Source organism: Trachypithecus francoisi, unplaced genomic scaffold (assembly GCF_009764315.1).
Source record: "Trachypithecus francoisi isolate TF-2019V2 unplaced genomic scaffold, Tfra_2.0 Lachesis_group2, whole genome shotgun sequence".
In the NCBI taxonomy this organism is placed as follows: Eukaryota; Metazoa; Chordata; class Mammalia; order Primates; family Cercopithecidae; genus Trachypithecus; species Trachypithecus francoisi.
This window is the reverse complement of record NW_022681465.1, coordinates 80831562-80846458: the sequence shown is the minus strand read 5'-3', so window position 1 is coordinate 80846458 and position 14897 is coordinate 80831562. Positions and strand designations below refer to the sequence as shown.

At 38.6% G+C, this 14897-nt stretch overlaps 1 protein-coding gene across 4 annotated transcripts in view; it reads left to right on the top strand.

Moving 5' to 3' along the window:
• NNT (nicotinamide nucleotide transhydrogenase) overlaps positions 1-13355 on the top strand; it is a 111002-nt gene extending 97647 nt beyond the window's left edge. For 2 of the 4 annotated variants that reach the window (XM_033179515.1, XM_033179519.1), the window contains exons 20-22: positions 7987-8105; positions 10476-10591; positions 12115-13355. In XM_033179515.1, the coding sequence (XP_033035406.1) occupies positions 7987-8105; positions 10476-10591; positions 12115-12264 (385 nt within the window). In that variant the 3' untranslated portion in view covers positions 12265-13355. The remainder of the gene's footprint in view (positions 1-7986; positions 8106-10475; positions 10592-12114) is intronic. The other 2 variants (XM_033179517.1, XM_033179516.1) reach the window with 2 other exon arrangements.
• Positions 13356-14897: the final 1542 nt, after the last annotated feature.

Here is a 14897-nt window from a genome sequence, read left to right as displayed (position 1 = left end):
TTTTGATCTTTGATGGTTGAAAGTCTGTTTTATCAGAGACTAGGATTGCAACCCCTGCTTTTTTTTGTTCTCCATTTGCTTGGTAGATCTTCCTCTATCCCTTTAATTTGGGCCCATGTATGTCTCTGCATGTGAGATGGGTCTCCTGAATACAGCAGACTGATGGGTCTTGACTCTTTATCCAGTTTGCCAGTCTGTGTCTTTTAATTGGAGCATTTAGTCCATTTACATTTATGGTTAATATTGTTATGTGTGAACTTGATCCTGCCATTATGATATTAACTGGTTATTTTGCTTGTGAGTTGATGCAGTTTCTTCCTAGCCTCGATGGTCTTTACATTTTGGCATGTTTTTGCAATGGCTGGTACCGTTGTTCCTTTCCATGTTTAGGGCTTCCTTCAGGGTCTCTTGTAAGGCAGGCCTGGTGGTGACAAAATCTCTAAGCATTTGCTTATCTGTAAAGGATTTTATTTCTCCTTCACTTATGAAACTTAGTTTGGCTGGATATGAAATTCTGGGTTGAAAATTCTTTTCTTTAAGAACGTTGAATATTGGCCCCCACTCTCTTCTGGCTTGTAGAGTTTCTGCGGAGAGATCTGCTGTTAGTCTGATGGGCTTCCCTTTGTGGGTAACCCAACCTTTCTCTCTGGCTGCCCTTAAGATTTTTTCCTTCATTTCAACTTTGGTGAATCTGGCAATTATGTGTGTTGGAGTTGCTCTCCTGGAGGAGTATCTTTGTGGCGTTCTCTGTGTTTCCTGAATTTGAATGTTGGCCTGCCCTACTAGGTTGGGGAAGTTCTCCTGGATGATATCCTGAAGAGTGTTTTCCAACTGGTTCCATTTTCCCCCTCACTTTCAGGCACCCCAATCAGACGTAGATTTGGTCTTTTTACATAATCCCATACTTCTTGCAGGCTTTTTTCATTTCTTTTTCTTCTCTTTTCTTTTGGTTTCTCTTTTCACTTCGTTTCATTCATTTGATCCTCAGTCGCTGATACTCTTTCTTCCAGTTGATCGAGTCGGTTACTGAAGCTTGTGCATTTGTCACGTATTTCTCGTGTTATGGTTTTCATCTCTATCATTTCTTTTATGACCTTTCTGCATTAATTATTCTAGCTGTCAATTCTTTGACTCTTTTTTCAACATTTTTAGTTTCTTTGTGCTGGGTACATAATTCCTCCTTTAGCTCTGAGAAGTTTGATGGACTGAAGCCTTCTTCTCTCAACTCATCAAAGTCATTCTCTGACCAGCTTCGATCTGTTGCTGGCGATGAGCTGCGCTCCTTTGCAGGGGGAGATGCACTCTTATTTTTTGAATTTCCAGCTTTTCTGCCCTGCTTTTTCCCCATCTTTGTGGTTTTATCTGCCTCTGGTCTTTGATGATGGTGACGTACTGATGGGGTTTTGGTATAGATGTCCTTCCTGTTTGATAGTTTTCCTTCTAACAGTCAGGACCCTCAGCTGCAGGTCTGTTGGAGATTGCTTGAGGTCCACTCCCGACCCTGTTTGCCTGGGTATCAGCAGCAGAGGTTGCAGAAGATAGAATATTGCTGACAAGTGCATGTACCTGTCTGATTCTTACTTTGGAAGCTTCCTCTCAGGGGTGTACTCCACCCTGTGAGATGTGGGGTGTCAGACTGCCCCTAGTGGGGGATGTCTCCCAGTTAGGCTACTCAGGGGTCAGGGACCCACTTGAGCAGGCAGTCCGTCCCTTCTCAGATCTCAACCTCCGTGTGGGGAGATCCACTGCTCTCTTCAAAGCTGTCAGACAGAGTCGTTTGCATCTGCAGAGGTTTCTGCTGCTGTTTTTGTTGTTGTTGTTTAGCTGTGCCCTGTCCCCAGGGGTAGAGTCTACAGAGACAGGCAGGTTTCCTTGATCTGCTGTGAGCTCCACCCAGTTCGAGCTTCCCAGCGGCTTTGTTTACCTACTTAAGCCTCAGCAATGGCGGGCGCCCCTCCCCCAGCCTCGCTGCTGCCTTGTGGTTAGATCACAGACTGCTATGCTAGCAATGAGGGAGGCTTCGAGGCCGTGGGACCCTCCTGGCCAGGTGTGGGATACAATCTCCTGGTGTGCCCTTTTGCTCAAAGCGCAGTATTGGGGTGGGAGTCACCCGATTTTCCAGGTGTTGTGTGTCTCAGTTCCCCTGGCTAGGAAAAGGGACTCCCTTCCCCCTTGCACTTTCCAGGTGAGGCAATGCCTTGCCGTGCCTCAGCTCTCGCTGGTCAGGCTGCAGCAGCTGACCAGCACCGATTGTCCGGCACTCCCTAGTGAGATGACCCCAGTACCTCAGTTGAAAATGCAGAAATCACCGGTCTTCTTTGTCGCTCGCGCTGGGAGTTGGAGACTGGAGCTGTTCCTATTCGGCCATCTTGCTGCGCCCCCCCACCCCGATTCAATTTCTTTATTGGCCTGTTCAGGGAATCAGTTTCTTCCTGGTTCAGTCTTGGGAGGGTGTATGTGTCCAGGAATGTATTCAACTCTTTTAGATTTTCTAGTTTGTGTGTATAGAGATATTTGATAAAAGAGAATATCTGCACATGCACACGTATGCTTATTGCAGCACTATTTACAATAGCAAAGACTTGGAATCAACCCAAATTTCCATCAGTGACAGACTGGATTAAGAAAATGTGGCACGTATACACCATGGAATACTATGCAGCCATAAAAACAGATGAGTTCGTGTCCTTTGTAGGGACATGGATGCAGCTGGAAACCATCATTCTCAGCAAACTATCGCAAGAACAGAAAACCAAATACTGCATGCTCTCTCTCATAGGTGGGTATTGAACAATGAGATCACTTGGACACAGGAAGGGGAACATCACACACTGGGTCCTATTGTGGGGAGCAGGGAGAGGGGAGGGATAGCATTAGGAGGAATACCTAATGTAAATGACGAGTTAATGGGTGCAGCACACCAACATGGCACATGTATACATATGTAACAAACCTGCACATTGTGCACATGTACCCTAGAACTTAAAGTATAATAATAAAAAAAAGAATATCTGTCATTGATATATTTTTCCTCCAATTAAGAGACCTCTAGTAGTAGTTTAGGGTCTTCATTATTAGTTTTAAAGATGTAGAAAACTATTTCTCACTTACCTGGGCAAAATAAATGGCTATCTATAGCTCCTTTCAGGTCTTCTTTTCAGGAAAGGGTCAAGTCTTGTGCTCTTTAACCTCTTCCCTGATGTGCCTATATGAAGAGTGGGGAGGCCTGGCTTGGCAGCAGTTCATGTGAAAAATAATAACGCATCTTAAATGATCATAATTTTTGTGTGAGGCAGCAGTGTGTTGTGGTGGCCATAAATGCTAATACAGACTTAGGCTTTATCAATGAAAGATGTGAGGATATGGTTTTCTTACTGCGCCTTATGCATCTAGATCATGTCTGGCATACTGTATTCACTTTGAGGGACTGAGACTGAAGCTGGGCATTGACAATATAGGATACAGATGACTAGGACAGCAGTAGGTGAGGAAGTCTGTCATTCATTAAATATTTGAAAGGACTGAGGGTGTTTTGCTTAGGAGGAATCCAAGGTATATTAGTCCATTTTTATGCTGCTGATAAAGACGTACATGAGATTGGGCAATTCACAAAAGAAGGAGGTTTAATGGACTTGCAGTTCCACATGGGTGGGAAGGCCTCACAATCAAGGCAGAAGGCAAGGAGGAGCAAGTCACATCTTACATGGATGGCAGCAAGCCAGAAAAAGAGAGCTTGTGCAGGGAAACTCCTTCTTATAAAACCATCAGGTCTCATGAGACTTATTCACTGTTATGAGAACAGCACAGAAAAGACCTGCCCCCATGTTTCAGTTACCTCCCACTGGGGCCCTCCCACAACAAGTGGGAATTCAAGATGAGATTTCAGTAGAGACACAGCCAAACTGTATCATTCCACCTCTGGCCCCTCCGAAATCTCATATCCTCACATTTCAAAACCAATCATGCCTTCCCTACCATCCCCAAAGTATTAACTCATTTCAACATTAACTCAAAAGTCCACAGTCCAAAGTCTCATAGGAGACAAGGCAAGTCCCTTCTGCCTATGAGCCTGTAAAATCAAAAGCAAGTTAGTTACGTAGATACATTTGGGTAAATACATCCATTTCAAATGGGAGAAATTGGCCAAAACAGAGGGACTACAGGCCCCATGCAAATTTGAAATCCAGTGGGGCAGTCAAATCTTAAAGCTCAAAAAATGATCTCCTTTGACTCCATGCCTCACATCCAGCTTACAATGATACAAAAGATGGGTTCCCATGGTCTTGGGCAGCTCTGCCCCTGTGGCTTTACAGGGTACAGCCTCCCTCCTGGCTGCTTTCATAGACTGGCATTGAGTTTTTGCAGATTTTCCAGGTGTGCGGTGTAAGCTGTTGGTGGATCTACCACTCTGGGGTCTGGAGGATGGTGACCCTCTTCTCACAGCTCCACTAGGTGGTGCCCGAGTAGAGACTTTATGTGGGTGATCCGACCCCACATTTTCCTTCTGCACTGCCCTAGCGGAGGTTCTCTACGGGGGCCCCACCCCCACGGCAAACTTCTGCCTGGGCATCCAGGTGTTTCTATGCATCTTCTGAAGTCTAGGCGGAGGTTCCCAAACCTCAATTCTTGACTTCTGCACACACATAGGCTCAACACCATGTGGAAGCTACCAAGGCTTGGGGCTTCCACCCTCTGAAGCAACAGCCCAAGCTATACCTTGGCCCCTTTTAGTCACGACTCAAGCGGCTGGGACACAGGGCATCAAGTCCCTACACTGCACACAGCAGAGGGACCCTGGGCCTGGCACATGAAACCATTTTTTCCTCCTAAACCTCTGGGCGTTTGATGGGAGGGGCTGCTGCAAAGGTCTCTGACATGCCCTGGAGACATTTTCCCCATGGTCTTGGGGATTAACATTAGGCTCCTCATTACTTATGTAAGTTTCTATAGCTGGCTTGAATTTCTCCTCAGAAAATGGGATTTTTCTTTTCTATCACATTGTCAGGCTGCAAATTTTCCAAACTTTTATGCTCTGTTTGCTTTCTAAAACTGAATGCCTTTAACAGCACCCAAGTCAGCACTTGAATGATATGCTGCTCAGAAATTTCTTCTGTGAGATATTCTAAATTATCTTGCTCAAGTTCAAAGTTCTGCACACCTCTAGGGCAGGGGTAAAATGCCATCATTCTCTTTGCTAAAACATAACAAGAGTCACCTTTGCCCTAGTTCCCAACAAGTTCCTCGTCTCCATCTGAGACCACCTCAGCCTGGATTTCATTGTCCATAACATTATCTGCATTTTGATCAAAGCTGTTCAACAAGTCTCTGGGGAGTTCCAAACTTTCCCACATTTTCCTGCCTTCTTCTGAGCCCTCTAATCTGTTCCAACCTCTGCCTGTTACCCAGTTCCAAAGTTGCTTCCATATTTTTGGGTATCTTTTCAACAGCACCCTACTCCCGGTACCAGTTTACTATATTAGTCCATTTTCATGCTGCTGATAAAGACATACCTGAGACTGGGCAATTTATATAAGAAGGGGGTTTAATGGACTTACAGTTCCACATGGCTGGGAAAGTCTCACATTCATGGCAGAAGGCAAGGAGGAGCAAGTCACATCTTACGTGGATGGTGGCAGGCAAAAAAAAGGAAAGCTTGTGCAGGGAGACTCCTTCTTATAAAATCATCAGGTCTTGTGAAACTTATTCACTATCATGAGACCAGCATGGGAAAAGATCTGCCCCCATGATTTGATTACCTTCCACCAGGTCCCTTCTACAACACATGGGAATCAAGATGAGATTTGAGTGGGAACACAGCCAAACCATATCACTAGGATAGCTGACAGGAATCTGCAAATGAAAGAGGTTGTAGATTCATTATGGTTCCAGATGGCACAACTATAGACCTTGGAAAACAATGAGATGGAGTTTCTCTTTGGGTATATATATATACCCAAGAGATTATATATATATACACACACACACGTATAATTTATTTATCTTTGGCTTAATATGAATACATTATATATTACATAATATGTAACATATTAAGACTGAATATATTAATATATGAATATATATATATGGCAAATCCTCAAATAATGTCATTTTGTTCAGTATCATTTTGTTACCACTTTGATGAGAAAAAAAAAAAACAATTCCCAGCTGGGGCTATTGTCACTGTGGGGTCTGCACATTCTCACCATGCCTGAATGGGTTTTCTCTGGATTCTCTGCTTCCCTCTCATATCTCCAAGATGTTCATGTTAAGTGAATTGCTGTGTCTATGTGGTCCCAGTCTGAGTGAATGTGGGTGTCTGGGAGTGCGCACTGCAATGAGATGGTGTCCTGTCCAGATCTGGTTCCTGCCTTTGGTAAATAATTATTGTATTTGATCTTATTAATCTTTCCTAACTGTATGTATAGCTCACATTTATTTCAATGTTTACTATTAGAAGTGTTTTGGTCTTTATTTAGAAGTTTGGGGACATTTTTGTGGCCAGAAATATGCTGTAGGAACTTAACTCTTGTTTATATCAATTAGCCTAGAGTAAAATTGGTTTCATTATATCTTGTTTCACTTGAAGTTGCACTTTCTAAAAATTTGCACTTTCTAAGAACTTATGGATATGTGAGCACTTACTGTATATGAATGAATATATTTATGAATATATATGCATACATACACAATATACACATACTTGCACACACATGCACACACACATATGTGTGTGTGTCTGTGTGTATATATATATATATGTAGTCTAGTAATGGATTAGACCTTAGAAGGGTCACTGAAGGTATTTAAGCTGAGGCTGGGTGGATCTCTTCCAAGAGATAGTATAAACTGCTTTTCTTTTTGGATTCATCCATTCATTAATTCATTCACTTCTTATGGAGCGTTTTCTATGTGCCACACACTGCTCCTAGTACTGTGGAGACAGATAAATACTGGGCAAGAAGTTGGATTAAAAAACTTTAAAGACCTCATTATATCTGTGGTCAAAAGAAGTTGCTTGATGCTTTGGTGTCCTTTACCCTAAGTGTAGAGCTCTGCTTGTGTATTACCCACTCTGTGTTTTAGATGCTCCTGTGTGTTCCCATCACATGTCTTCTGTGATGTGGAGTAGTACTTTATATCATTCTCTGAGTGGCTGTAGGCTTTAACTTCGTGTGTATGACAATATTTTACCTCTGTACCTTTTTTGTTTTGCTTGCGACAAAGTCTTGCTCTGTCACCCAGGCTGGAGTGCAGTGGCACGACCTTAGCTCACAGCAATCTCCTCCTCCTGGGTTCAAGCGATTCTCCTGCCTCAGCCTCCTGAGGAGCTGGGATTACAGGCACCCGCCATCGTGCCTGGCTAATTTTTGTATTTTTAGTAGAGATGGGGTTTTGCTATGTTGGCTAGGCTGATCTTGAACTCCTGACCTCAAGTGATCTGCCTATCTTGGCCTTCCAAAGTGCTGGGATTACAGGCATGAGCCACCGTGCCCAGTCATCTCCCTACCTTTGAACAAAGAGGTTAAAGTTGAATGTGAAGTCAGCTTGTGATAGAATAATGTTGATTTTTCATGGGAAACATTTAATTCCAGGCTAGGTGAATAGGTTTTTAAAGATTCAATATTTACCAGAAAGTATGAGAGAGCACAATGCTTTTTAAATGTAAGGTGATATTATTTATTAACATTATTGGAAGTTCACTGCCCTGCAAGCGTATATGAAGAGTCTGGCTCCAAAGTTATGCTTTTATTTTTCTGAGGAAAGTTATAGTTTCTCCCCACTAAGATACCGAAACTTCAACTTCAATATTTGTAAATTGACTATATATCTGGACTACTTCTGTTTCATTCTGTAGAGATCAGATAGTATCAGAAAAAAGCAGAGATGCAACAAAGAGCAAAGTGTGCAGATTTAGAGGTGATATTGGGGTTTCTGTACATTATGTCCTGTCAAGTAAAGCCAGCTGTTCATTTGTTTCATGTCTAGGTTTGGAATTCACCCAGTTGCAGGCCGCATGCCTGGTCAGCTTAATGTGCTGCTCGCTGAGGCTGGAGTGCCATATGATATTGTGTTGGAAATGGATGAGATCAACCATGATTTTCCAGGTAAGTGATGGGGCAATGGTGAAGTTTGAATATTCTTACTGTGAACAAAGCAGTGCAGATTTGGGATATAAATTGTAGATTCAGTGAAGACTGACTAGTCAGATGAAAAAGAACTTATACCTGGTAGATATTCAGTTGAAATTAAATAAGTGAAAGATAGTATTGAATAAGGTACAAAAGATTCATAAACAGCACAGGTAAATTTTTTTCCCCTGTGAAGAACTGAAGGATGGTGAAAACCTTGGGGTATAGTATAGAAATACTGAAGACTGGGAATCTGGGCAGACCTGGCTTTTGAATCCAGATCCTGATTCTCAGTAGCTTGTTACCCAACCTCAGGCTCTTCGTTTATGAGTGCTTCTGTTGATAATTTAGTGTCTGATTCTTGCCGGTCTCTGAGATTTTACTGGTTTCTGATTGTACTAATGTATGACTGGTGAAGTAGTTTTCTCTTTCTTTTCTTTTTAAAAAGTACTAGAATTTCCCTAGATAAGGTGCTGTACTTTATAGCTGTCATAGGGTAGATGTTGAATGGTAATGACATTTGGCCCAAGCCTATGCTTGTTAAAATTAAACCATTTCCCTCTGGCAAATATCCACTGTAAACTTAAAAAATGCTGTTTATTAGAAAAAGTAATGAAATTATGTATATGTCTAGATTCACATGGCATTTTTTGGCAACATTCTAAGGTAGTTTATATTGCAGTTCTTAAAGAGAAAACTTAGGCCATTTTAATTTTATGTCCCTTTTCAGATTCTATTGTTGTTAAATTATGTGTAACACCAGCCAGTTCCAGGAATTATGGACATGACGTTAATGCAGATTTTGAGACCATTGTCTTGACATCAGACTGCATCTCGAGGGGTCATCTTATTTTATTTTTATGTATCTTTTTTAAACTTTTATTGTAGATTCATGGGTACATGTGCAGGTTTGTTACATGGTTATATTGTGGGATGCTGAGGGTTAGATGTAGTGAGTATAGTACCCCACAATTTTTCAACCCTTGCCCATGTCCTTCCCACCCCATTCTGGTAGTCTCCAGGTTCTATTGTTGCCATATTTATGTCCCTGAGTACCCAGTGTTTAGCTCTCACTTATAAGTGAGAATGTACGGTATTTGGTTTTCTGTTCCTGTGTTAATTTGCTTAGGATAATGACCTCCAGCTGTTTCCATGTTGCTGGAAAGGACATGATTTCCATCTTTTTTATGGCTGTGTAGTGTTCCATGGTGTATATGTACCACATTTCCTTTATCCAGTGCACCATTGATCGACACCTAGGTTGATTCTATGTCTTTGCTATTGTGAATAGTGCTGCAATGAACGTGCTAGTGAATGTGTCTTTTGGTAGAAAGATTTGTTTTCTTTTGGATATGTACACAGTAGTGGGATTGCTAGGTCACGTAGAAGTTCTAAGTTCTTTGAGAAATCTCCAAATTGCTTTCCACAGTGGCTGAACTAATTTACATTTCCACAAACAGTGTGTAAATGTTCCTTTTTCTCCACAGCCTTGCCAGCATCTGTTATTTTTTTGACTTTTATTAATAGCCATTCTGACTGGTGTGAGATAGTAATTTCACTGTGGTTTTGCTTTGTATTTCTCTTATGTTTAGTGATGTTGAACATTTCTTCATGTTTGTTGACCACTTGTATGTCTTCTTTTGAGAAATGTCTGTTCATGTCTTATGCCCATTTTTAAAATGTGTGTGTTTTTTTTGCTTGTTAAGTTCCTTATAGATTCTGGATATTAGACCTCTGTCCAATGCATGCATAATTTGTGAATATTTTCTCTCATTCTGTAGCTTGTCTGTTTACTCTCTTGTTAGTTTCTTTTGTTAGGCAGAAGCTCTTTAGTTTAATTAGGTCTCACTTGTCAATTATTGCGTTGTTGCAATTGCTTCTGAGAACTTAGTCATAAATTTTTCCCAAGGCTGATGTTCAGAATGGTGTTTCCTAGGTTTTCTTCTTCGATTCTTATAGTTTGAGGTTTAAGTGGTCATTTTAAAGGTTGAAAGTGGAATGCAAATTTCGTAAAATCATGTGACACTATAGCAAGATCATTTTGAGATCAAAAAAGGGTTATAAAGTCAGATTAGTTAGATTTATTGAGAGGGGAGAAGCATAATAATGCAGGCTGTAGTCAAGATAGTCAAGTTCAAATGCAAAACCTACTGCTTTTTAGCTGTGTGACATTGGCTGAGTTGCTTCACCTCTCTGATAAAATTCCTTGTAAAGTGCCTGGCACAAGTGTGAATCCTATATTTTTGTTATTGTTATTATAAAGTAAAGATCACTATAATTTGTCTGAAAATATGTAAGAGTGACCTTTTGAGTTTTGTATTCTTTCTTTTTTCTTTTATTATATAGATACTGATTTGGTCCTTGTAATTGGAGCTAATGACACTGTTAATTCAGCAGCTCAAGAAGATCCCAACTCTATTATTGCAGGCATGCCAGTCCTTGAGGTCTGGAAATCAAAGCAGGTAAAGTTTCAGTCTTGTATTTCATTCTGATAATCAAAGGTTACTTAAAATATACACACAGAACTTTCTTTGATCATTTGATAAGAAATGATGATGCCTTCTAGGAGGTCCAGGACTGAGGGCATGTTTAGGGCCCAGTTTCCTATGTCCAGCTTCTGTCTTTTCTCTGGCCACCAGAGAACCTGAGTGAATGCCCTAATCACAAGTAGAACCAGATGAGATGATGTGGGTGGATTAACAAAATCTGTAACCACAGCTGAAAAAAGAGCTGTGAGCTTTTGTAATGAGTCTGGCTAAATTCCAGATGGAGTCCTGTGAAGCAGATGGCTTCCCTCTGGGACAGGGAGTCAGTATCAATCGCCTTCATATACCAAGATGAGCATATTTTTTTCATTTAACTTTCTGAAAGGGAATTTATAAGTTGTTATAGAGTGTCTAGCAGGAAGGTGATTTAGAAATCCAAACAATAACGTGGCATAAGGAAGCAAGCTTCACTCATGTATATTACTTCTGAAAAAGCTAATTGCTAGATTTTGGATAACTCAAAGGCTTGTAAATTTTCCTCTGCCTCAGCAGTAGGCACATTTTACCACCACTGAGGCTCCTCTGCATTTAAAAAATCATAATAACATAGTGTACATTTTCATTTAATTTTGTTTCTTTTTATTATAAATATGAGAGTTTAAAACTTAGTATTTGTGATGAGTAGACATAAAATATACTTGTTCATGTGTGTATGAAAAGTTGTATCAGTAGTCAATATTTGAGAATTTGTGAAGTGCATTACTATACTAATGCTATAAGAAAAAGAATACATTTGCACTGCTTCTATTTTTTGATAGATTACGTGTCCTAGTAGACCACAGAAAAGCTTTTCATTTCATTAAGAACTGACTTGATATTCAGCAAGACAGCAACATCCATAACTCATGTCATTGTAAATGTCTATAACATATCAATATTATACATTGACTTACATCTTCCATTTTGATTCATAAGAACATTCTGTTAGTTATTAGCTCTGTTATTGTGAGAAGCTGGATTGCTCTTTGGGCTTTTATCCTAGAACTTCCTGATATACTTTAAAGTCATAGAAAAGAATAACATAGTTTTCCCACTCAACCTCATCTGTTTTAGAATTTGTAGTGGAAACTTATGCACTAAACTTGTTTTCTTTAGCACATTCATAGAAAAACGCTTATTTTGCTGACTAGAAAATGGTATACATGGTCTTTATAGAGAAAAAAGCACTAAGAAGAAAATAATTGTAATCTTGTCACTCAGAGATAAATTATTAACATGACTTTTTCTCTAATGGATATAAGAATAAGGGCACACTTAAGTATTAAAGTTAATACAATGTAAACATATGTTAAAAATACTTCTTGTGTAAAGTCCCTGCACTAAATAATTAGTAGTGGTACATGCCTTGTTCAAAGGTAGTGAAGAACAATGTTTGTGTGCCTAACATGTCCTAGACAGGTCTGTTAAATGCACTATGTCATTTTATCTCTGGTTCTCAGGTGATTGTTATGAAGAGGTCTTTGGGCGTTGGCTATGCTGCAGTGGACAATCCAATCTTCTACAAACCTAACACGGCCATGCTTCTAGGTGATGCCAAGAAAACATGTGACGCGCTCCAGGCGAAAGTTAGAGAATCCTATCAGAAGTAAATATTAAGGATCAAGCTCTTGGCTAATAAAGCCACCTCTGCAGTTGTGGGAACAGGAAAGTAAAGTATCAGTATACATGGTGATGTACATCTGTAGCAAAGCTCTTGGAAGAAAAGGAAGACTGAAGAAAGCAAAGCAAATACTGTATAGAGAGATTTTTCAAAAGCAGTGATCCCTCAATTTTAAAAAAGGATTGAAAATTCTAAATGTCTTTCTGTGCATATTTTTTGTGTTAGGAATCAAAAGTATTTTATAAAAGGAGAAAGAACAACCTCATTTTAGATGTAATCGTGTTGGATTTTTTATGCCTCCTCAGTAACCAGAAATGTTTTAAGAAACTAAGTGTTTAGGATTTCAGGACTTAAGATTATACATGGCTCTGAAATATCTGACACAATGTAAACATTGCAGGCACCTGCATTTTGTTTTTTTTTCAACAAATGTGACTAATTTGAAACTTTTATGAACTTCTGAACTGTCCCCTTGCGATTTAACCACAGTTTGAATTAACCATATCAAATCAGTTTTAATTTTTTAAACTGTACCTCAGAGTCTATATTTCAAGGGCATATTTTCTCACTACTATTTTAATACATTAAAGGACTAAATAATCTTTCAGAGATGCTGGAAACAAATCATTTGCTTTATATGTTTCATTAGAACACCAATGAAACATACAACTTGAATACTAGTAATAGTTGTATTTTAGAAAATCCCATTTCTAATTGGAGATCTCTTTAATTTCAATCAACTTATAATGTGTAGTACTGTATTAAGTGCACTTGAGTGGAATTCAACATTTGACTAATAAAATGAGTTCATCATGTTGGCAAGTGATGTAGCAATTATCTCTGGTGACAAAAGAGTAAAATCAAATATTTCTGCCTGTTACAAATATCAAAGGAAGACCCGCTACTATGAAATAGATGACATTAATCTGTCTTCACTGTTTATAATAGGGATGGACTTTCTTTTAAATCAGTGTGTGTTTTGAGGTCTTATGTAATTGATGACATTTGAGAGAAATGGTGGCTTTGTTTTAGCTACCTCTTTGTTCATCTAAGCACCAGTAAAGATCATGTCTTTTTATACAAGTCTAGATTTTCTTTGTGACTTTGCTACTGTGCCTAAAGCTCTAAATATAGGTGAATGTGTGATGAATACTCAGATTATTTGTCTCTCTATGTAATTAATTTGATACTAAGTTTCTCAAAAAATTATTAACACATGAAAGACAATCTCTAAATCAGAAAAAGAAGTAGTACAAATTTTGTTACTGTAATGCTCGTGTTTAGTGAGTTTAAAACACACAGTGTCTTTTGGTTTTATAATCAGTTTCTATTTGGCTGTGCCTGAGATTAAGATCTGTGTGTGTATGTGTGTGTGTGTGTGTGTGTGTGTGTGTACGCGCGCGCGTGTGTGGTAAAGCAGAAAAGACTTTTTAAAAAAGTTTTAAGTGATAAATGCAATTTGTTAATTGATCTTAGGTCACTGGTAAACTCAGGACTGAATTATATCATGAATATTCCATTAGAAGAAAGTAAACACCATCTTTATTCCTGCCCTTTTCCTTCTCTCAAAGTAGTCATAGCTATATCTAGAGAGAAGCAATTTTGATTTCTTGAAAAGGTAGTTCCTACACTCAGTTTAAACTAAAGATAATCATACTTGGATTTATTAATTTATTTTTGTCATAGTAACATTTTAAATTTATATATATTTTTACTTAGTATGATCTTACTCTTTGCTATTTGCCAATCCTTTGTCATCAATTGTGTTAAGTGAATTGAAAAGTCATGCTCTGTTCATTTTATTTTACTTTATTGGTTAGGATATTTAAAGGATTTTTGTATATGTAATTTCTTAAATTAATATTCCGAAAGGTTAGTGGACTTAGATTATAAATTATGGCAAAAATCTAAAAACAACAAAAATGATTTTTATACATTCTATTTCATTATTCCTTTTTCCAATAAGTCATACAATTGGTAGATATGACTTATTTTATTTTTGTATTATTCACTGTATCTTTTTGGTATTTAAGTATAAATAATTTAAAAAAATTTATTGTACCTTATAGTCTGTCACCAATAAAAAAAAAAAAATTATCCATAGGTAGTGAAATGCTAATGTTGATTTGTCTTTTAGGGCTTACTAACTATCCTTTATTTTCTCATTTGTCTTAAATTAGGAGTTTGTTTTTAAATTACTCATTTAAGCAAAAAATGTATATAAGTAAATGTATAATTTTTACACATTATATATGTTTATATTGCTACCCATGTATCTTTCTGGACAGTTTTCTAACATGTAGACTCTATCATTTTATATTCTCTTTTTTTCTAGGAATTAGATTAGAGAGGACTAATACAGACTAGTAACATCTTCATGCAGTAGGCTTTTAGCCCTTTACTGAGTCAGGAAATATCAGTTAAGTATTTGGTAATGAATTTGGAAAGTGAACCGTGGCCTTTCTGATTCTACCCAAGTCATGAGCCTAACTTTTAGATTTTGCCATATTCTTGCATCCAATATAAATATAAAATATATTATTTATCAGTAAACTTTAAGGTTTCATATAATTTATCTGATCCCAAAGCTTCATTCTTTAAAAGTAGTAACTTGTGACTCAT